The 24148-nt window shown below is 45.7% G+C and overlaps 3 protein-coding genes across 3 annotated transcripts; all 3 read left to right on the top strand.

Annotated features, from left to right (window-relative positions):
* The first annotated feature begins 1408 nt into the window (after positions 1–1408).
* On the top strand, positions 1409–2401 carry LOC115331629 (sulfotransferase ssu-1-like). Its single transcript, XM_029993745.3, has one exon. The coding sequence runs from the start codon at positions 1409–1411 to the stop codon at positions 2354–2356; it is 948 nt and encodes a 315-aa protein (XP_029849605.3). The 3' UTR covers positions 2357–2401.
* A 4149-nt stretch (positions 2402–6550) lies between these two features.
* Positions 6551–8054, top strand: LOC120846985 (amine sulfotransferase-like). Its single transcript, XM_040218918.2, has one exon. It carries the CDS (start codon positions 6576–6578, stop codon positions 7521–7523), a length of 948 nt encoding a protein of 315 aa, XP_040074852.1. The 5' UTR covers positions 6551–6575; the 3' UTR covers positions 7524–8054.
* Positions 8055–9938: 1884 nt separating this feature from the next.
* Positions 9939–18764, top strand: LOC115331625 (sulfotransferase 1E1). The gene is made up of 2 exons (XM_040218901.2): positions 9939–10146; positions 17485–18764. Exons 1-2 carry the CDS (start codon positions 10114–10116, stop codon positions 18445–18447), a joined length of 996 nt encoding a protein of 331 aa, XP_040074835.2. The 5' UTR covers positions 9939–10113; the 3' UTR covers positions 18448–18764.
* The last annotated feature ends 5384 nt before the right edge of the window (positions 18765–24148 follow it).

The following is a 24148-nucleotide window of genomic DNA, read 5'->3' as shown; positions in this document are numbered from 1 at the left end:
GACGATCTCAAACAACCGACTTCTAGCGAATCGGATCGTAACTGATTCGATGCGCATGACTTCCCATTAGCTCGATTTAATGCGCCACGGCCGCATCCATATAAACGCAGCAATAGTAGATTAGTCCCAGATGACGTGTAGATATCCTGGAGTTAGCACACGCCCTCAGAAAGGGAAGGCCTTGACCGTCTAGGGCTGTAAACCATATCAGTCACACAAACAAAACACGGAAACAAATCGTTTCTCCGAGACGTCCTCACATCCTAGGTTAATTGTTATCTGCATCTCGAAAGAGAAACCTCTGTCCTCACTGTCACGGCCAATCGAGTCATAAAATACCGAGCCACAAGGAAGTCAGTTGATGAAGTCATAGTTGAAACGGCGACACCCGAACCACTTGATGGAGAACGGACAGGAACGTAAGTTGAATAGTTCAAATTGACGTAGTCCTCGAAGATGTCCTTTTTCGAGATTTTGGCCGTGAAGGCAGTCGAGCTCAGCGAACTCTGGAGCACAATGTTTGTGGACTTCATTGTAAATACTTTAACTGACGTTTTTTTTGGATGATTCGGCTACACTCTCAGACGCCTGTTTTTGTATATTGCACCGTGGTACACTCAACACACATATTAATAGTTTTATGAGTGCCTAAACAGATAACGCCTCGATGAAAAGTGGCTACAGTAATAGTTAACTAAACCATAACTTCACAATTCAATTCACGCCCTGCTTCTTTTATGCTGTCAATGACCATACTTTATTGCCGGAGTTTCGTGGCCAGTAATTTTCTAACCGGAAATAGTGAAATACTTTTGACCTCGAAATATGAAAGCCTTGCTTAAAACATTTCATTTGGCAAAAACGCCTCCACTGCTTCGTTGTCCGATACGACATACCTCCAAATGTCGAGTGTGCAAAAGAAAACAATGCGTGTTGTTTAATTTTGGAAACAGTTTTTTAACCAGAAAGCATCGTCGTTACCCAACTTCCCTTATAAAAGATTTGCAATTTCAGAGGGTACCATGGCAAAGAGCGTTGATAAAATCCAAAAAAAAAAAAACCTTCTCGAAAAGCCCCCCCTCGCCGTCCCCCCTCTAAAAAAAAAAAAAAAAAATGAACACGGCAGGTTAGTAATTAAACGTTTTTAGGTACAGATTCAAATTCCACAAACAGTCACATTCTGTTGCTTCCGTTCGAAAATTACGGGCCACAGGAATTCTGATAAAACGAATTAAAATCACCCTGTGGAAGGCAGAGAACATGGGCTAACTCCTGACTGGTCACAGCAATTTATAGTGTCAAAATTATTATATTTTTTTTTTCAAAATTCGCTAACTTGTGCCAAATGGAGGGCCGGGAACCTTAATATTTCCACCTGTGTCTCGTAGAAAACAAACCCCCAAGGAACATGCCATTCGGAGGGTGCAAAGACGTGGACGGGGTGCTGGTCAACTCCTTCTTTTCCGAAGAGAACTTGCGGTCAGCGTTGACCTACAGACCAAAACCAGGTGACATATTTGTGGCCACATACCCGAAGTGCGGGACGACATGGATGCAGTACATCGTATACTGCATCATCAACAAGGGTGTCCCTCCCAGAAACCACGCTGAGTTCATGCTGCGATCGCCTTTCCTCGAACTGCTCGGTGCTGAGGCGGCCGAAAGAATGCAGAGGCCAGGAGCCATCAAGACACACATGCCATTCGAAAGGCTGCAGATCTGCGCTCACGCAAAGTACATCTACGTAGCGAGGAACCCTTACGATTGCTGCGTGTCGTACTACTACCACAAGAACGTTGCGCCTAACCCAGAGTGCCAAAAAGCTTCGTTCGATTACTTCTTGCGCATGTTCCTCGAAGGACGAGTGACCTTCGGACACTATTTTCACAACTTAGTGTCCTGGTACGAACATCGCCATGACCCGAATGTGCTCTTTCTGACCTTTGAGGACCTCAAGAAGGACACAGCGTCCTGCGTGCTCAAGATTGCAGATTTCTTGGGAAAAGAGAACGGGAGGGCGCTCCGTGAGGATGATGGACTGCTAAGGAAGGTGCTGGAGATGACGCAAGTGGAGAACATGAAGAAGGTCTTGAATCAGAGCCCGAAGTCGCTATTCAGAGAACTTCTCTCTCTACCTCCTGACAAGGCTCTTGCCTCCGCGGAGGTGTACCGACATATTTTGAAAGATGAGCCCGAAACTCGTCGTCTCAGGGGAGATTTCATCCGTAAGGGCGTGGTGGGAGACTACAAGAGCCACTTTTCGGCGGAACAACTGCGCTTCATGAAGGACTGGATTGCCGAGAATACTCGAGGCAGCGATGTCATGTGTCTCTGGAAGGATCTCGACCTTCCATGAAGAGCACAGCATAGAAGACGTTGAGACACCGTAAACGACAGCAGATCTTCGAGAACACAGCCACAGATGACATGCGTGTTTAGCCACGCCGCAAAATATTTGACGAGCTTAGAATATTTGAGCAACCACGTTGACCTAACGAGTAGAACTTGAAGGAAAGGAGGAGATGAAAGCGAGCGGGGACACCGGAACACCGAGCTCTGGCTATAGAACAATTAGAGGGTAGACGTAAAGCTAGCTGCCTGTTTCTACACGATTTCGAACGCCTTTGCAGATTGAGTAGGGATAAAAGTAGCTCCAGCTGGATTGGCATCTACCCAATAATCATTTCAGCCATATGTCGGTGTTCTGACGTCCACTGCGCTCTCGCCTCCTCCTCTCCCCCAGTTTCTACCCGCGTAGGTCGAGACACTCGGAGCTTCTGCACTAAAGATAAGGACTGTTTCTTCCAGTATCCCGGCGTAGCTTTCGAAACTTCGTACAGTAGAAGTAGTTTCTTCTAGAAAATTATCATTTTATGCATGTAGCTTTCTTTTGTATAGTTTCTGTAGCTGATGCTATTATCGAATGAATAAAAAAAATAAACAACCTGCAAAAGAGAGTTTCCTGGATGTGATATATATATACGTACCAACAAACGCGAGATTAAGTTAAAGAACGGGTTCAAAGAGCAGATAGTTTGCATCGCCGTAGCTTGGCTCCGACCAAAGTTTAATCTGATTCGTTCTCTTACAGTGGGCGAGCGAGGGCATAGCTCGACCATTGGAGTGTGGGCAAACGCTTTTATTTATCCATTGTGTGCTCTAGCTTGCGTGACTATCCTCTCGCGTTGACACAGCGAGCGGTGTCAACACGACCGCATGGGAGACGGGGGTTGGCAACCCTGAAATCCCTTCTACCGCATCTGTTTCGGCGACGATATTGCCGATTAAAGCCGAAATAGAAGAGTAATAGTTGACGCTTTCGAATACGATACTCTGAACCAGTTCAAACAGCTGTGCAGTTTCCTTAGTGGCAGAGGCGGGAGAAGTGGCGGCGTTGCGATCGCCGATAGTTAGGTTCCTGTCTACGGATCGGTGACACGTCTTCGGGGAATGTTCCATGGCAGTATACTGAGTTCTAGTAACGTTGGCTGTACTATTGTTCTGCGATGAGGTGCCCGCAATGTTGCCAAAAGGCTGCCCAACTGTTTTCTAATTGTTGCGGGACAAGTGAGGAACACCCGCAAAACTATGCCACGCAGCTGCGGCATAACTGACTCTGGCAACAAAAGCAAGACATTGTTGCCCCGATCATGGGGAAGCACTGTCGCGAGGAGCGCTGCCTCGTCATGCAGTGCAAATGTTGAGAAGATGCATGCGGCAACAGTTGGCAAAAACTGATGCACAGCTGCAGTCCCATTGTTGAGCGCAGCGTTTGCCGAATAGGTTTGAGCAACAGTCAACCAACAATGGTGCCCAGTGTTTCCGCAACAATTCCTCGAAACATATATTCCATCCTAGCGCAAAACTGTTGTGTCGTACGGTTGGAACACATCTGGAAAGCAATGTTTGGCGACTGCAATCTGGCAGTATAAATGCAAACTGTTTTTGAATCTGCCACGGGAACAGTTTGCTGACTGTAAAAACGGACGTTGCGTTGACTGTAAACTTTGTTTTCCGAAAGCAAAAAAAAAAAAAAAAAAGTTGCGTTGCCACAATATTTTGGAATCAAGGGGCCCGGCGCTACCGCAACATCAGTCGAATAGAAGCAAAACAGCAGCTCTGCACTCTCGCAAATGCAAACGTGACGTTGTTGGCGGAGCTGGTGTTTCGTGATAATGTTTCGCCTACAGCTGCGCTGGTCTTTTCCCGAATGTTTAGCAACATCAGGACAGCACTCATTTTGCTGGGTAAAAGCAATGTTTCGGTAACTGTTGCGAGCATGAAACAGTCAACGGTTGACCGACACAGTTGCCGCAGTGCTTTGGCAGCGGACACTTCTGCAGTCTTATGACTGCTGCTACAACATTGTAGCGCGATTGCAATAAAACTGTTTTCATGTTGCGAAACATGGCACTTTTGAATCTAGATACTTCGGTACATAATTGGATACAGGCATATTTGTGTTCGCGTCGGCAATGTACGGTTCTAGATGGTGAAACATCAGATTTTGTTGGAGTTACCTCTGGCGTGCCACAGGGGTCGGTACTTGGACCTTTGCTGTTCTTAATATTTATAAATGATATTCACGTTGGCGTGAGCTCTCAGCTAAGATTGTTTGCTGACGATTGTGTTGTATATAGATGTATAAAAAACGATGAGGATTCCAGACAACTGCAGGCTGATTTGGATCAAATTGAACTCTGGCGCAGTCTATCAAAATTGCAGTTAAACGCCAGCAAATGTGTACATGTCACCTTCACCCGCAAAAAAAAAATAAACTTCACACTCAGTATTATTTAAATAATGAACCACTAAAAAACGACGGTAAAGTAAAGTACCTGGGGGTGACCTTATTAGCAGACTGCAAGTGGAATGCGCAAATTGACGATGTCGTCATGAGGGCGGGACGGGCACTCGGTTTTATCCAGCGTAATCTAAAAAGGTCTACACAAAAAATAAAAGAACTTGCATACCTTACCTACGTTCGACCTCTTACAGATTATGCTTGCACTGTGTGGGATCCTGCTCAGCAAAATCACATAGACGCTTTAGAGAGGATCCAAAATCGTGCGGCACGCTTCGTCCTGGGGCTGTACGACCGCTTTTCGAGCGTTGCGGACATGAAGAGTACATTAGGCTGGGATTTGCTGACATTCAGGCGGAAACATTTGCGCTTAAAATTTCTATATAGCATTTATAATAAACACACTGGTATTAACGGTTTGCATTACCTTCTACCCCCTTACTATATTTCCCAACGTAAAGATCATATCCACAAAATACGCGAATATTCCACCAGGACGGAACTGTGCAAAAATTCTTTCTTTGTTAGGACCATTAGGGATTGGAACAATTTAAGTGTTGAAACTGTTTGTGCCGCAAATGCAGAAATGTTTTTTTCTATGCTGTTCGCCCCCTGCAATAATGCCTCAACGGCGCTGCAGGAGCTACCTGAATAAAGAATAAAGAATAAAAACTTTGTTGCGCCGACTGTCTCCACAACATAAACTGTTACCTGGGGAAGTCAGTTGGTGAAGTCATAGTTGGAACGGCGACACCCGAACCACTTGATGGAGAACGGACAGGAACGTAAGTTGAATAGTTCGAATTGACGGAGTTCTCAAAGATGTCCTTTTTCGAGATTAGGGCCGTGAAGGCAGTCGGGCTCCGCTAACCCTGGAGCACAATGTTTGTGGACTTCATTGTAAATACTTTAACTGATACTTTTTTAGATAATTCGGCTACACTCCAAGACGCCTGTGGTTGTATACTGCACCGTGGTGCATTCAACAGATATATTATTGGTTTTATGAGTGCGTGCAGGCAATTGCCTTGATGAAAAATGACTACAATATACAAAACTAAACCATAACTTCATAGTTCAAGTCACGCCCTGCGTTTTTTACGCTGTCAATGACCATACTTTATTGTCTGAGTTTCATGGTCAGTGATTTTCTAACCGGAAATAATAAAATACACTTGCCTTCGAAATATGGAAGTGTTGCTTAAAACGTTTCATTTGGCAAAACGTCTCCATGGACTGCTTCGTTTTCTGGTAGAAAAGATACGACATAGCTCCAATTGTTGAGTGTACAAGAGAAACCAATGCGTGCAGTTTAATTTCGGAAACCGGCTTTCACCAGAAAGCAACGTCGCTACCCGATTTAGCTTATAAAAGATTTGCAATTTCAAAGGGCACAGTCGCAAAAAGTATTGATAAAATACCAAAAAAAATGTTTTCTTAAAAGGCCCCCCCCCCTCCCCCCTCCCCCCTAAAAAAATTAACACGGCGGTGCAGTAATAAACGTTTTGAGGTACAGATTCAAATTCCGCAAACAGTAATATTTTCTTGTTTTAGGTTCAAAAACTACGGGCAACAGGAATTTTGATAAAACAAATTGAAATCCCCCTGTGGAAAGCAGGGCACGTGGGCTAACTACTGACTGGGCACACAAATTCATTGTGTCAAAATTATTATATTTTTTTTTTCAAAATGTGATAACTTGTGGTGATTGGAGGGCCGAAGATCTTAATATTTCTACCTGTCTCTCGTAGAAAACAAACCCCCAAGGGACATGCCATTCGGAGGGTGCAAAGACGTGGACGGGATGCTGGTCAGCTCATTCTTTTCCGAAGAGAACTTGCGGTCAGCGTTGACCTACAGACCAAAACCCGATGACATATTTGTGGCCACATACCCGAAGTGCGGGACGACATGGATGCAATACATCGTATACTGCATCATCAACAAGGGTGTCCCACCCAGAAACCACGCTGAGTTCATGCTGCGATCGCCTTTCCTTGAACTGCTCGGTGCTGAGGCAGCCGAAAGAATGCAGAAGCCAGGAGCCATCAAGACACACATGCCATTCGAAAGGCTGCAGACCTGCGCTCACGCAAAGTACATCTACGTAGCGAGGAACCCGTATGATTGCTGCGTGTCGTACTACTACCACAAGAACGTTGCGCCTAACCCAGAGTACGAAGAAGCTTCGTTCGATTACTTCTTGCGCATGTTCCTCGAAGGACGAGTGATCTTCGGACACTATTTTCACAACTTGGTGCCCTGGTACGAACATCGCCATGACCTGAATGTGCTCTTCCTGACCTTTGAGAACCTCAAGAAGGACACAGCGTCCTGCGTGCTCAAGATTGCAGATTTCTTGGGAAAAGAACACGGGAGGGCACTCCGCGAGGATGATGGACTGCTGAGGAAGGTGCTGGAGATGACGCAAGTGGAGAACATGAAGAAGGTCTTGAATCAGAACCCGAAGTCGTTATACAGAGAACTTCTCTCTTTACCTCCTGACAAGGCTCTTGCCTCAGCGGAGGCGTACAGACATCTTTTGAAAGATGAGCCCGAAACTCGTCGTCTCAGGGGAGATTTCATCCGTAAGGGCGTGGTGGGAGACTACAAGAGCCACTTTTCGGCGGAACAACTGCGCTTCATGAAGGACTGGATTGCCGAGAACACTCGAGGCAGCGATGTCATGTGTCTCTGGAAGGACCTCGACCTTCCATGAAGAGCACAGCATAGAAAACGTTGCGACCCCGTAAACGACAGGAGATCTTCGAGAACACAGCCACAGATGGCATGCGTGCTTAGCCACGCCGCAAAATATTTGACGAGCTTAGAATATTTGCGCAACCACGTTGACCTAACGGGTAGAACTTGAAGGAAAGGAGGAGATGAAAGCGAGCGGGGACATCGGAACGCCGAGCTCTGGTTAGAACGATTAGAGGGTAGACGTAAAGCTAGCAGCCTGTTTCTACACGCTGTTCGAACGCGTTTAAAGATTGTGTAGGGACAAAAGTAGCTTAAGCTGGCTTTGCATCTACCCAATAATCATTTTAGCCATATCTCGGTGTTCTGACGTCCACTGCGCTCTCGCCTCCTCGTCTCCCCCAGTTTCTACCCGCGTAGGTCGAGACACTCGGAGCTTCTGCCCTAAAGATAAGGACTGTTTCTTCCAGTTTCCCGGCGTAGCTTTCGAAACTCCGTATAGTAGAAGTAGTTTCTTCTACAAAATTATCATTTTATGCATGTAGCTTTCTGTTTGGAGAGTTTCTTTAGCTGATGCTCTTATCGAATGAATAAAATAAATAAACAACCAACAAAAGAGAGCTTCCTGGCTGTGATATATATATATATATATATACACGTACCAAAAAACGCGAGATTAGCCTAAAGTACTGGTTCAAAGAGCAGGTAGTTTGCATTGCCGCAGTTAGGCTCCGACCTAAGTTTAATGTGATTTGTTCTCTTACGGTGGGCGAGCGAACAAATAGGGAGTTTTAGTAGACCGTGTTTCCCCCTCCGCGAGGCCTCCGCTACGAGGAAACTGCCACTGCGCCTGCGCGCCGATGGCCTTGGCTGTAGGCTTCCGGGTAGCGGAGGGGCCTTAGCGGGGCGGGAAACACGGTCTATTAAAACTCGCTAGTAGCTCGCGCATTGGAGTGTAGGCAAGCGCTTTTTTATCTATTGTGTGCTCTAGCCTGTGCGACTGTCCTCTCGCGTTGACACCGCGAGCGGCAGGGACGCCTTCAATATACAGACACAAAACACATTGCTACCTTTTAGATTTTGAATTCGTTTCACTGCGAGGGCTAGTACGCATCATCAGTGTAATCCGATGCTTGGACCCTGGCTCTCGTTGGTTCCACCGTGCTTCGAGTCAAATTGAATTGAATCTTTATTTAACATCGCACTGATGATTGAGGGAGGGGAGGGGGGGGGGCAAATAAAAATGCACATTAGAGATTCGCTACAGATGAACGTGGAGAGTGGCAACATCCACTCTGGAATTTACATAGGTTGTGTTTACATGGATGCGACTGTAGCGCATCGAATCGATACTTGACTATTTTGATTGGTAGCAAACGTGTAGAAGAGGGAGAATTATGAAAACAGGCTGCGTGGGATTGGGTTCTGTTCGATTCGATGAGCTACGATCGCATTCGTGTAAACGTATCCATAGACGCGTGGTTGAAGCCGTTTCTCCTCTCGACTGGGCTACATCCACGCGCGTGGACGTAGCCTCTACCAGGATGGAAATCATAGCAGCTGTTAGGAATGTAGAGCAAACAGACAGGAGGCAACACACCGTAGAGTTTTTATAATGTACGCTAGAGGTTCAACTGGTGCTACTGTCTATGCGACTTTCGGGATGCAAATTGAAGCAGACAGTAACCAGCCTACTATTGCGGTGCTCCTGTGCATTCCTATATAGAAAAACACGCGTGCATTTTGTCCCTTCGCCGGAAAATAACGTGAATCACTTTTGTTATTTCGGTCGAACCAAAGAGTAAGTACTTTTATTATCATTGTAGAAGTGTAATTGCTTTAGTTAGAGTATTTTTCTTCACCAGTGAGGGATGTTAAACTTCGCTATATGTAAGGCCCAAACCTCTGTTCCATAGCAGGTGTGTATAAACGAGCGACGATTCTAAGCCAAATAACAATCGAAAGGAATGTAGAGTGTTCGCAAGATACGCCAGCATTCCGGTGGCGCCTATACATTGCTAATATGCCCGTCCCATCAGTGAATGAAAATGACCGCGTCGTGCATCTTTACATCTTTACGGGTTATGATAGGTGCTTATTTTTATTATTTCCCATTCCGGGCAGCTTTTATCGGGCACTTGTTCTCTGGCGTCTTCCTATTTTCAAAGATTTCCCCTCGCGGGCGATGCTTTGAACGCAGAACAAAAGAACACACACACACACACACACGCACACGCACACACACACACACACACACACACACACAAACACACACACACACACACGCTGGAGGCACTTGCACCCAGCATGGCGCCGCGCAAGTGGTAACGTACAACTTGTTATCTTGTGCGGTTAAACGGCAGATGCGCCGTCTCCATTTTTGTACGACCGAGCTGGCCGGCAGTCCGATTAAGGTAGAATGTAGCCCTCCCTGCGAGCTCTTATCTGAGACAACGCCGAAAAAGCCCAAGTTGTTGCTGTCGAAACGCGATAGTGAAGCAGAATGGACTCGTTGGCCGAGGTCACTTGGAGCCGTTGCCGGACCCAACGATGTTCCTCTTCTGAAGCAAAAAACGAGCACCGAAAGCTTTCGTCGTGACTGCAGCGAAATGTCTACGGCAGCCAAGTCCGAAGGAGTCGACGTACGTATGGCATTGATGAACGCTGTATCGATATAGATTGATGGATGGATGAATCCGGCCGAGCCCTTTGGATGGGGCGGTAGCTTACGCCACCTAGCCATTTTGTTTTACCACTTAAGCTTAGAATATTTAAATGTGAAAACTATATTCACTCCGCACTGCAAAGCAAATCAAGCAAACCCGTTTCGAAAGACTGCCCTCTGTTGGCAACTGTGGAATCCCCGGTCACGGTGGTTGGATTGGAAGGCAAAACCACACCGACAGCAAAAGGTGATGAGGGCTGTGACGTTGCACTTTCGACGCTGTTTGATTGGCTCGTCGGCTCCCAGCGTTGGCCGCCCTCCGACCTTCTTTATCGTATGGAATGACTTGCACGTTCCACGATGACAGTTGTTGCGCCTTCGTGCAGTGGTTTGGACCTTTTAATAATCGGTACGTGACTTTCGAAAGGAGTTTATGAGGATGTTATGTGACAGTTCTTGACGGCAATTCAGGTCGGACGAAGAGAGTAGAGGAATTCATACTTCTTGCTGTGTTCCGCAAGGGGATGTCCTTGGCCCTCTTTTTTTCAATTTTTATTAATGACCTCACTTTTTGTATAGATAAAAGCGTGAGTATTCGTTTATTTGCGGACGACTGTCTATTCTTCAAGGATATTAACTCTACTAGGGACCAAGTTGTTCTGAACGAAAGTCTTAATGCAGTTTCTAGCTGGTGCGATCGTTGGGAGATGAAGCTTAACCAAGAAAAGTCCTTGTACATGCGCATCACTAACAAAAACTCCTCTCATCAGTATGAATACTTTATTAGTGATAACTACATATTATCTTGGTCCTCACACATTGAACACGTTTGTGCAGCTGCCCGTCGAAAACTGGGTATGATAAGGCACAAGCTTAAGCACGTGCCTTCTCATGTGAAACTTTTAGCCTATAACACATTGATAAGAACGAAGTTAGAATACGCCTGTACAGTCTGGGGTCCATTCACAAAAAAGTATATCAAGATACTGGAAGATTTTCAAAAGCAAGCAGCTCGTTTTATATTTAATCGCTACCACCCGCATGACTCACCTGCTGCCTTAATTCAAAGTAACAACATCATCTCTCTTGAATCACGAAGGAAGCTAGCTAGACTAAAATTTCTTTAGCAACTCTGGTTTAAAAAACTCCGGCTTGAATCGTCGTCCTTTCTTCACCCATCCTCGACTAGGTGCACAAGGCATGACCATCCGCATAAAATAACTCCAGTATTCGCTCGAACAAATGCATTTAAATACTCCTTCTTTCCCAGAACCATAACAGAATGGAACAACCTACCTCATCACATATTTATATCTGACAATGTTTTGGAGTCGATTGAGCGTTTATTTGATGTGTAACTCTTCGAATTGTGTTGTATTTTCCTGTTCCCCACTACCGCCACCCCTCCCAACTTTGTTGTTAGCTATTACATGTGCTTTATTACAATTTTCGCATAATTTTCCCCTGTTCCTCTCTCCCATTTTACGGATTACCTGGTGTTGCGCTTTTTTGACTCTACTTTTGTAACCCCCAATCCTGCTTGGGCCGCCAATTGGCCTGCAGTATTCCTAAATTAAATTTAAAAAAAATTGCATTTATAGGGCCAAACGTGTTCATACGTTTGGAATACAGCTTCGTTGGTGACATCACGCGGATGGCGTCGCGGTATTCGCGCGACTCGTTCAAATTTTATATGGTTCACCTTAACTTCATCGCGGTGTTCATAACACTATGACGTCACGGCGTCACTTGACGTAACAGCATGGCACGTCACGTGATACCGTGACGACAGGTGGCACCATAACGTGCAAGAGAACCTATAAGTTCAGTTCAGTTTATAAGGGCTACGCAATTGGAGCGCTTTCGGGATATACCAAAAGAAAAAAGTTTTTTTCGTGATGTAATACAACTTTTGTTGGGTAATACTGGAGTTTTGTACTGTTCCGTAGGCCTGGCATTTGTACTCTTGCCTATAGGGGGAGAGATGAAATTCTGCTAGAATCATAACCTTGCTGCCACTTACATGCAAACCATTTGGGGTTTTCGTTACCGCACGTTGCCTGCAAAAAGATGGCCACACAAATATTTCGCTTTCTCGAATTTTATAAACCCGTTTGTGTTTTAGTATATAGCGTTTTACGCAATTTTATATTTTCGAGTTTCTTTTTTTTTGTATAACTACTAAGAATATCGAAAACAGTTCAACAACGTTAGGTAATGAAATGGCAATCCAACGAAAACGACGCGTTTCCCCAGGAAACTCTCCAGACTCAGATTAGGAAACAAAGTGCATTATAGACCACTTCCGAAAGTCACGTGCCGATTATCAGAAGGTTAGAACAACACGCATTATGTCGGAACAACTGCCATAGTAAAACGCGCAAGTCATTCCATGGATAGCGAACGTCGTAGCGCGGCCAAAGATAGGAGCCTACGAGTCTATCAAACTCAAGTCCCCCGATGCAACAAGTAACGACAACTAAACGAATGACGAAGCACATGTCGTAGAAACAAAATGACGTCATTCAGTTCAGTCGTCTGCTGTGCGCCGCCATTCGCTTCCTAAAATCTGCACCGGCACGCAGTCGGCGCTTCAAAGAATGTCGCTACTTCTAGAAACCTCTTACAAAGGAACTTTATATTAAACAACTTCGAAAGTGCAACGTCCTTGCGCTAATCGCCTTTTTTTGTGTGTGTGGGTGAGTTTTTGCGATATCCTATTAACAATAAACGACAGAGGTTCAGGTGGAGCTAGTGTGCTGTTGCATATTGAAGCAGACAACAACCATTCTAAATTTGACTTCCGGTAATGCATTCCTATGGGAAAACGCAAATGCAATTTCTCTTCGCGCTCGATTATAAGAGCAAATATCATTTAGTGTTGTGACAGAATAAAAAGTTTGGAACGTTTTACAATCGGATGTACAAAAATATGTGCCACTTAGAGCGCTTTTCTTTAGAATTCATGGCGTCGAACACTGCGCTAAAGGAGCCCAATTCACATGTATAATACGTGTTGACGTTACAGACTGCTATTATAGAGCACGTATTTACGCCTATAATAAATTCTATATGAAGCACACAAAATGAATAAGCTTGACAAAACACCGAAACGGTGCTCATATATACCAAATCCAACAATCAAAACAGACGACAAGAACGAAGCATGGAGTTATGGGACGAAGAACACGTACTGGTTCAGTACGTGTTCTATTCCAGCTCAAATGCTATTGCAGTTTGAATTAACCCTACGCACTTTTTAACTGTCCATCTTGCTCGAATTGATAGCTTGTATTGACATATCATGCTTTACAACATAGACCTGGGCCTCAATTTTTGCCAACTTAAACATCATTCAGTAACAAAAAAAACAATTAACTAAATCAATTACACTTTTATAATGCGAATAAAACGACATAGTACCCGTTACGAGTAAAGAAACTATAGCTGATTTCTATTATTCTCTGGCGAAAAGAAAAATATCACGCACGTTTTCCCTTAGGAATACACAGGAAGACCGGAAAAGTAAGACTGGTTGCTGTCTGCTTCAATTTGCAACCGGAAGTCCCGTAGACACTAGCGCCAGCTGAGCCTCTAGCGTTTATTGCAATGACACTATGCTTTTCTGTGTGCGTGATTGGCTCAACCAGTGACGGCGAGCGCAAAAAAAAAAGAAACGAGCGCTGTGACGTTGCATTATTGAGCGCTGCCTGATTGTCTCCGTCGTGCCGTACCGTCGCTGCGGCCGGACTCGAGCTGAAACAAAGAAAATAAAGGAAAAAAAAAATGCCCTCCATTTCTTTGTCCTCGCCGGGATACTGCGCTCCGGGCAGATGAAAAAGACCTTTTCCATCTGCCGCTGACGTGCGAAAATGACGGTCCGACGAACTACAGTTTCGTGACCGCTATTCCGAACTTTCTCCCGTTTGCCCCAACACAGCAAGGAGGAAAACGCGTGGCAGCCCTTCCCCGCTTTCTCTCTCTCCCTCTTTCGGTAAAACGGTCGGGGCTATATTCTGTTTCACCTAGGGTGCCTCAATGTACTTCTGTTTAGCGTGATGCCATCGTTTGTACTACCCGATGCCGACAGCACGCGCACACAGGCAAAATACAAAGAAATCGCAGGAAACAAAATGTCGCCGTAGCACAGTCAGCGCCACGAGCACGTGCAGGGACACGCTTTTTCACGCGCTTCAGAACAAAAAATAAAAAAAAGCGTTCGAAACAAAATGGCCAGATGTCATCACCCCAAGCAAAGCGCACATGAAGGCACCCTAGTTTCACCTTATGATGTACCGCAGAAAAGGCTACAAGAGTGAGCTCCTTGTTCTAGGGCACATCTCGGCGGCACAAGCTCTCGTGCTCCAAGGGCAGCTGCCAACGCTATGAGCTCGCGCCTTCACTGCGGTACAACCACGGTGTGTACAACATAAGGTGAAACGGAGTATACGCCTCGCATGCAAGTGGGCTCATTTTCGTCTTCTGCGCATGAGAAAGGAAGTAGCGGCGACGTCAGAACGCTGAGCCCTGATTGGCTGATCGCGACCCACTATCTCAGCGTCGTCTGCTCCTTTGCAGCGTCCTCTGCTCGCAACGTCGTCTGCGTCTGTCTTACCTTTCCTGCGACTTTCGGAAGTGCAGGTCTTTACGAGCAAGCTCGACTTCGCCTTTCAGAGAGGGCAGACGAAATAACTCGAGCGGTACGTTGTTTTTGTCTGACAACTAGCAGACGCGCATCAAGGAGGGGAGTCAAAAGGCTCACTGGCGAGGTGTCCCGAGGCGCCGAGGTTTGTTTGCTAAGAACCGAGAGGTGAGCGTGTTAGTGTCCGCAAGTTCCCTCCCAAATACTTTTTCCCTCCTTTAGTGTGCGGTGAGACCCCTCATTCTTTAACGGCGTCGGCGGGTTGGCGCAGTTAACGTGGTCTGCTTTACGTCTGCTAGTCAAAGCGATGGTTGCATTACCTTTCCTGCGTCTGTCGGAGATTCACCGCTTTTTTACCGGCGAGAGTCACCGTTGCCTCGGGAAACAAGGAGATAACAAGAGGAAGAAATTGACCTCTTAATCTAAAATTGAGGTCAGCGATCAAAGTATAATGCGGGAAGGGTTCACAAGGGTCGCGCGGGCATATTCCATTCAGCACGCCAGCCGGTCGTGGGCAGACGGTCGCCGAGTCGCGGAGTGCCTGCTATGCCTAACTGCCGAACTCGCTTGGTCGCGTTCGGTGGAATCGTTGCCGTTGGAGCTTTTCCCGGGTGTTTTTGGCTCCAGCGTTCTTGTTCGGCGTGGTCTGTTTCAAGTGCTTTTTACTTTTTTCTTGCTGCTTGAAGTCGGGACGCGTGAGAAGCGCACGTAGAAAAATAAACGTCCGTGGGTCGTCGCGACCGCGACGCTGTCGGCCATGCTCATTTGATCGTAAGAGGTGCGTAAGACAGCTTCGGAGCTGTCGTAGGATTTCGTCGTAATCTGCGCCAAACTTACGATAATTTCGATTCGTGAATACGAATTTGTTCTTAAGTTTTGTCTTACGCACATTTTTGGCGTAAGATCGTTTCGTGAATCTGGCCTCTGCACTTCCGAAAGTCGCAGGAAAGGTGAGACAGACGCAGACGACGCTCAGATAGGGTGTCGCGATCAGCCAATCAGGGCTCGGCGTTCTGACGTCACCGCTACCCCCTGCGCAAGGAGCAGACGAACTTGCCCTCCGCATAGTTGGTACTAAAATCCCTAGATAAGAGCATCCTACAAGGCGACATTCTTCGAAGCGCCGACTGCGTGACAGTGCAGGTTTTAGGAAGCCAATGGCGGTGCACAGCAGCGTTTTGAACTGAATGCCGCCATTTTGTTCCATCGGAATGTGCTTTGTCATTTGTATTGGTCCGTCGTTACTTGTAAAAGAAGTATCAAGAGACTTTAGTTGGTACACCTGTACACGTCCTTGTCGCACTTGTGTATTTTTTGGTCCCGCTTCCGTTCGCGCCTTTTAACCTTCCCTAAGCTGAGACTGCAGGGGAAGCCACGAGCACGTTGGACCAGTCATACGTCGATCCTTTGTGACGTGATCACGCTCTCGCCATCTGTCTCGCGCGGAGAGCTGGGTCAGGTGATGAAAAGGAAGGCGTTTGATTGGCCTGGCGAGAGCGTATCTCTCACCGCAGTGTCTGCTTAGGGGTGAACGGGGTGTAGTGGTGTGAACTGCAAAGGGGGACGGGGGTGGTGTCGTGACCTACCCCAGGATTTGTGGCGAGGCTCTGAAAAAAGAGCGCTTTAAAACCAAATGGAGAAGAAAAAAATACTGAGGAGCATTTGCTACGGTTCAACTGAATGCCCAGCAGAAAATACTTCAGAAAACTTCCTATAATGAAGATTCAGGATTTGTATGAATCTTGCATTTGTGTGCTAGGTAGAAAACTGGTAGATGTACAGTCGCTATAAATAAATGAACAAATTTAACAGAAAGAGATTATATATGCAACACGATCGTATGTGACCTTGGGAGGGACCATTTCTTGGGACAAATTATGGCAATGGCACATTAACATACACTCTTCCGACCATTCTCAACCGGCTTAGCGTCATAAATATTGAAATTAACAATATATCGATGGGCAGGGGTATGTTTATTTAACCTATGTTAACTATAAAACTTATTTTGGAAGATTATTTTTCTTGTTATGTTTACGTGTGTATGTAGTGTGCAGTTTTCAAATGTGAAGGTTCCTGTCCTACCTCAAGGGGACACTCTAACCGCTCATTCACACTGGAAGCGGATCCGCGTTCGCAAAGTGGTTGCGAACGCGATTGTCTAAAGATCCAGTACAATTGCACGCGCACTTGATGCCATCGAGTGCGCGTGCAATTGTACTGGATCTTTATACAACCGCGTTCGCAACCGCTTTGCGAACGCGGATCCGCTTCCAGTGTGAATGAGCGGTAAGGCTTTGTCCAATGACGCTAGTGGAAAGTGATTTTAGCACCCCTCCCCCTCCCCCGGCAACAAAAGAAAACGTACTAAAGCGAACCGGAAGCAAGGTGGAAACCTCCGCTTCCGTTAAGGTAACAGTGTGCAAAGCAAACAGCGTGTCCTGTTGTGTTGACAGCCCTTAACCCGGAACCTGACATCTTTGTTGTTTTGTATACATTGCGCATTGACTCCCCTACTTCAGAAGACCCTGTCCTTGCTGCCGCGCTGAGCTATATACTCGTCCACTTTGACTGACTGGAAGTTGCCCCCGCAGTGTTGTTTCCTTACACAGTTCCCCATAATGTTCTCTTGTCGAACTTGTGGTGCTAATTCTACAATTTCTGTTGCTGAAGGATCAAGACAAGCTTGGAGTAACATCGCCGTTCTACAAGGAAGTAGATGGTATCTACATCAGCTCATTCTTCAAAGAGGACAACCTCCGATCGGCGTTCGCTTACAAACCACGGCCGGACGACGTCTTCGTCGCTTCCTACCCAAAGTGCGGCACCACCTGGATGCAGTGCATCGTCCACTGCATCCTCAACGATGCCGTGCTACCAGACAACTCCATAGATTTTATGCTGGCGTCGCCTTTCATCGACTTTACCGGCGCCGAAGGTCCGGATAGAATGTCTCGACCGGGGGCCATCAAGACGCACCTCCCTTTCGACAAGGTACCGTACTCTCCTCAGGCAAAGTACATCTACGTCACCAGGAATCCTTACGACTGTTGCGTCTCGTACTACCATCATATACTGAGTACACCTCTCAATCGGCCCGAAGACAGGGACTTCGGACGGTTCCTCGAAAGATTCATGAGGGGTCGGGTAAATTGGGGGGACTACTTTTACCACCTACTCTCCTGGTACGACCATAGACACGACCCAAACGTCTTGTTCGTGACTTTCGAAGAGCTCAAGAGGGACACGTCTTCGGGGATTCTCAAGGTCGCCGACTTCCTCGGAAAGTATTACGGTTGTAAGTTGAGGCAGGATGAAGCTCTGCTTCGGAGGATACTCGAGGTAGTCGAGGTGCGGGAGATGAGGAAGATATTTAATGATGACATGTTAGGCATGATGTCACGGTTTTTGTCGCTGCCCCCCGAGAAGGCTCTACGCTCGCTTGAGGTTTGCAAGGCTCCGCTTGATGCAGTTCAAGACGAGCGGAAGAAGGAAGAGTTTATTCGAAAGGGCGTCGTCGGCGATTACAAGCTTCACTTCACGACTGATCAGGCAAGCAGAATGAAGGACTGGATCACTACTAAGACAAAGAATAGTGACGTCATGCTGTTGTGGAAAGATATTGACCTTCCGTGATTGCGTTTTCAGCTAGGTACCCAGAGACATTTAAGTCTGCGGGTACCTTTAAGTGCTTCATTTCCAAACATGGTGTCTGTACAGCGTGTGATATAGCTCAAAAGCGTATCGGTCTGTGTTCATTCAATTGATCTGCATTTACTATAAAAACAAAATTAAGCGTTATCTTGATTCCTGTAGTGCTCTTTAGACGACGCGCACTCACTACATTAAAACTGTATGAAGTTAATGTGTCTAATACGCATGACATAACGAACGTTGGTGACGTAACACAAGTGTTTATTTCATATATACGAATAAAGCATAAAGCGAGCATACACAACTGTTATTAATAGTTGACGGAGCAGTTCACGCAACACGTCGCAAATCAGGTTGCTTCTGCCGGACTGGCATATATTAAAATTTATTATATATTTTACCAATTCACATGATGTACTTCGCCAGTTCGAACAATATATTTAGAATATGCATTAAAATGGCTAATGTATTTAGTTGGCTTATCTTAAACGTAACACGCCAAAATAACGAGGACAAAGCAGACGACGACAACGCCGTGTCTTGTTGTCCTCGTTTTTTATTTACGCATTACGCTAAATATGAACGATACACAAGTAGAATCTGAGGAGTAAGAGGTATATTGTTCCAGGTATTTGAGGGCCTTGGCAGACACACTCAAATGAGGATGCTTTGTTTTACAGCTTAATAATAGAGCTTAATCGAGGCGGTGCCTCCACTTTCTCAGTCCCTTCTACTTCGTCTTCAAGCTTCCTTCCCAGTCCCAGGGTTTACACATCATGATTAATCCCCACCAACTCGCCTGCACTTTGACAATTTTGTTTTGTTAATTATATGTGCTGGTATATTCTAGACCAGTGGTTCTCAGCCAGTGATGACTGATGTTTCGCGGACCCCTTGTGGATCGGCGGAGACGATATAGGACCCCGTTCGTGGTGAGTTGAAGGGAAAGGCATGCTTTAAATATGATAATAACTTAATAAGTGTGTCTAACTAAGGGCTAGTGTGAAGCAGACTTCTCTCACTGACGTATACACGAGAAAACTCACCTGGAAATTGAAACGGTTCTTCTCAATGTGAAAAAAAAAAACAACTTTTATTGCCGGGCTTGACTGATGATGCAGAACTTCGCGTACCTCTACCTTCGTTGACCCCACAGGGTTTGCATTTTAGAAGCACTATTCTGGACAATGTCGGAAATATTTTTATAACCTTTGTAGATAAAAACAGAATCCCTGGAACGATATTGGCGCGTATACGAATTATAAGACGATTCAAGGTAAACAATACAAACATTTCGTAGATAGCACGCCGAGGCTTCTGAACCCTGTGCACTGTCGACACCACCTTGATTAATTGAGGCTTGCCAACATCCTCCTCTCCCTCTAATAATAATTGGGTCGTGGGGATATTTATACAGCGTGTAGTTGGTCTGCCATTAAACTTGCGACGAGTCACACGCTGTAGATGAGCAATTTTGCCAGTGCAGTACGACTGCTAACCTGGGGTCTTTAACGTGCTCACGCAGTAGTGATACACGACCGTACGCCGGTACGATGCTCATCCAGATCGAAACGGGCAGGGGTGGGGCTCGAACCCAGGATCCCTGGGTTCCTCTCCCTCTATGGAACATGATCACGGTCAGATGGCGGCAACTCAGCGATTGGACACGAGCCCGAAGCCGAGAGTTCTACGACGCGTTGATTGGTCACGAGGAAATGAGATCGAGCGTCCTCGTCTGATCTCAGTGTGGTGACGTAAAACTTCTAGATCAAAGGCTGTGACTCGATTCGCGTTTCCAGCTGGTTGCTCGCACTCCCGCGGCGGAAACGGGAAACGCTCGAGAGGGTCCCCCGATTCTCCTGCCTAGCGGGCACAGCGGAACTGCTCGTGATCATGGCTCGCCAAATGTCATTTCCGAATGCAAACAACACTCTTCATTGTTCCAAATGAAGTGCTGCAGCCAGTATGGGGATCGAACTACTCATTAGAGAGTTTTAGTATTGCATACAGAAGCAAACGGAAGCGTTGTGCCTTTGCATTACAGTTGCGCACTCCACGTGGCGCATATGCGTTATCGCCATGCGCCAACCCAAGGCCGAAATTTTCGGGCTCCGCACACGCGCGGTGTTAAATACGCAAAGCTAACGCAAACACACAGCACTTGCGTTCGCTCGTATACGGCATATTAGAACTCACTACTGTTTCACCGACTTCCAACGCCTACCAAACGTGCTGCAGTGAGCAGACGCGCATGCAGGTAGGCGTTTCTTCGAACTGGAAAGGCTAGTAAAACAACGGGGTGTAAAAATTAAAAAAAAAAATTGTTTTGAAAAGATTGGTAATAAAAAAAAGATGGATTCCGTTATCTTTTTTTATTACTTTTGGGTTATTTGGTTCGGAAGGATATTGGAGGCGACTTTGGATATTTTGCCGATTGTCAAAAGTCGCGACTTTGATAGCGCCATACGCTTTACCCACAATTAATGTAATTTTACATGGATTTCTCAAATTACGTAAAATGTATGCATTGATTTAGATTATTTTTATTTTACACCTTGTTAATTAAAAATTCAGCAATTGGCACCAGTGATGATAATTTGCTCACTTTTGATTGTCATACTTAATGTTAGCGCGCTTGAAATTAGTCCATAAGCAACAAATATTATTAGAGCTTGAAAAACTATGCATTAAAATACCTTATTTTATTATTATTAATAATAATACCAATTGCGGCAATGTAGGCCTCTAATAAACGCCACGATCACAAAAATAGATCATGTAACCATAATAGTGTTTCCAGAAAGGTTTACCATTTCTTTAGACGACCTGAGACTGGGTGGAAGAAACACGACGACGTCTCAGAAAGTACAGTTCACACGGAAAGAATAAAAACAGAAAATATACGAGGGACAGACACGCACAGTTCTTTCAACGAGCCACTACATTTAAATGATGCCCATTACACTATGATGAACCGCTTTGGTCACAGAGAAAATTAAGTGAAGACGAAAATACTAAAACATACTAGAAGAAGATAAATGTAAAGATAGCTGAATTTAACTTCCTGAGAAGGAAGAAGAAGAAGAAACCGGAGATGTTTTCTATGACCACTCTGGCGCTAGGAAATCCATCTCTGATGTCGATAACGACATCAGAGATAGATACCCGCCTTCTCCAAGCCGGGTATCCAGCAGACCTCCTCCGTACTACCCTTCAGCATCTTATTACAGGCCCCAACCGTCCGTCGATCATCTAACAACAAAGGACACAGCCACACACGCCCGGCTCGTATTCCATATGTGCATAATACTGCCCATCGCCTCATGAGTCTCGCTGCCCGCTTCGTCACGAAGGTGGTATTCACACGTCGGATGAAGCTACAACAAATGTGCCAAAGGGTAAATAACGACAGTCGTCCACCAGAATGCACCATCAAACACTTCAACAAATACATCAAATGCCCAAGAGAAGACAATTTATTCTATTCCGCTCAGTTATGGCAGCCAATAACATCGGCCAGACGGGACGATGCCTGAACGTTCGCCTCAGGGAACACTTTCTCGAAGTCAACAAGGCGTCATCCGACTCCTACCATCCGATCATTGTCCATGCCCGCACCTGCCAAGAATGCTCTCCTGGCTATGAAAACACTACCGTGCTAGCACCACACAAGGACAAGTACGGCCGAGAGATAATACAGACAATGTTTCCGAGCCCTCGATGTCGTTATCGACATCAGAGATGGATTTCCATGCGCCGGAGTTGTCATAGAAAACATCTCCTCCAGTTTCTTCTTCTTCTTCCTTCTCAGGAAGTTATTATTGATGTGAAAAAAAGGAAGCCAGAGAAATTAGCCGGGAAGTATCTCCTGACTTGCTACTCTGGTTAGGGGGAAGGGATGTGGGTACAAAGATATAGAGAGTTAAAAACGCACGAAAATAAATAAAAATAAAACAAAGAAAATTAAAATCAGTGTATATCTTGTCGCAGCGTTAGAGTTTCTTGTTGAGACCGGTCGCCGATAGGTATCGCAAGAGGGCATTTGTTGCCAGGCTCTGTTTGTTGCTGTTGTGGCAGAGGCTTCGTTTTCCCACGGTCCCAGTATCTTGCAGACGGTGAGGTCATCTCCAGAACGTAGTTGCATTTCTTTCTGCAGTTGAGTGCGTTCTTCTTCATACTGAGGACATTCCAGCATGACGTGTCCTAAGTCTTCTATGATTCTGCAGTGATCGCAGTGTGGAGAGGCAATTCTACTTATGCGGTATAAGTATTGATTGGTGTAAGCTACTTTTAAACGTATTCGGTGTAGTACAGCTTGGCGCCGACGGGTGAGACCGCGAGGTACGCGAAACGTTAGGTGAGGATCAATAGCTCTTAAGTGTGTATCTTGATCGGTTGCGTTAGCCCAGAGGCGTGCAGTTATAGTCTTCCCCAGGACTCTTATGGTACTATTTATGTCCGTTCTAGTAAATGGGGCTTGAACTTCATGTATAGAGCTTTGAGCATCTGCTGCCACAGCGTCAGCCAATTCGTTGCCTTGAATGCCGCAGTGACTTGGTATCCACTGAAGACATATTTCATTACCTTGACAAACTGCGTCCCAATGTAGTTTGAGGATTTCCAATAATATCTGTCCGTATGGGCTTTTCTTACATGGGTGCTGGAGTGACTGAAGGGATGATTTAGAGTCTGTTATTATTGTCGAAGGTCGAGGAGGAATTGTTAGAATATATCTCATCGCTTCACGAATAGCTACCAGCTCGGCGGCTGTGGACGACATCCTATGGGAGAGCTTATAACCCTTTTTTAAGGAATGTGCGGGAACTACAATACTAATAGAGGACTGATTGAGCGTTGTGGACGCGTCAGTGTAAATGTGACATGAAGATGAGTGTTCAAAATGAATGTAAGATAAAGAGAGCTGTCGAAGAGCGACAGCGGGGAGCATTGATTTCTTTGTAATACCCGGAATAGTGCTGTAGATCTTAATTCGAGGTAATGACCACGGAGGAGTAGAGATTAAATTGTATCGCTGAAAAGATGTTGGAAGAATGTGCGTGTGATCAAAGATCTCTTGTGCAATGCGGCTGTAGAAGTACCTTTCCGGGATGTCCGCTAAGTGATGGGCTTGGTGCCTCGTAAGATGGCGCATATGATTTCGAAGAGTTTCCTGTGTACGAAGAGCTGTTATGGAAAAGCAGCGGGACTCTGCTATTGTGTCTATGGTGGATGTACATTTAGGAACATCTAGACAAACTCTGAGTGCCTGTGCTTGTAGTGAGTGTAGCTGCTTCATGTTAGTAGGAGAAAGGCCATGCATTACAGGAAGGCAGTAACGAAGAATTCCCACAAATAAGCTATTATAGAGGCGAAGAAGGGCACCGGTCGAAGTTCCCCAGGTTGTTCCGCTTATGAACCGGCAAAGGTTAGGAAATGAAGACAACTTCACTTTCAGATAAGACAACTGGGGATTCCATGTTAGGCCGCGATCGATAAAAATTCCAAGAAATTTGTGAGATGAAACATAGGGTATTTTAGCACCATTCACTTTTAACGGGTATCGATCCATTTTCATTCGTGTGAAGGCAATAGCGGCAGACTTTTCAGGGGATATTTCAAGCCCGCGCATTGCCAGAAACTGAGATACGTTAGCAAGTTTACCAAGCAGTCGAGTCTGTATGCT

Source organism: Ixodes scapularis, unplaced genomic scaffold, assembly GCF_016920785.2.
Source record: "Ixodes scapularis isolate PalLabHiFi unplaced genomic scaffold, ASM1692078v2 PGA_scaffold2__306_contigs__length_199485367, whole genome shotgun sequence".
NCBI lineage: Eukaryota > Metazoa > Arthropoda > Arachnida > Ixodida > Ixodidae > Ixodes > Ixodes scapularis.
The sequence above is the reverse complement of the archived record's forward strand: the minus strand, read 5'-3'. Positions and strand labels throughout refer to the sequence as shown.

Excerpts from the sequence above, each read along its gene's own strand:
- LOC120846985 (XM_040218918.2), top strand. The coding sequence starts at position 6,576 with ATGCCATTCGGAGGGTGCAAAGACGTGGACGGGATGCTGGTCAGCTCA.
- LOC115331629 (XM_029993745.3), top strand. The coding sequence starts at position 1,409 with ATGCCATTCGGAGGGTGCAAAGACGTGGACGGGGTGCTGGTCAACTCC.
- LOC115331625 (XM_040218901.2), top strand. The coding sequence starts at position 10,114 with ATGTCTACGGCAGCCAAGTCCGAAGGAGTCGAC. Across the intron at positions 10,147-17,484 it reads CCAAGTCCGAAGGAGTCGAC|GATCAAGACAAGCTTGGAGT; the intron begins GTACGTATGGCA and ends CTGTTGCTGAAG.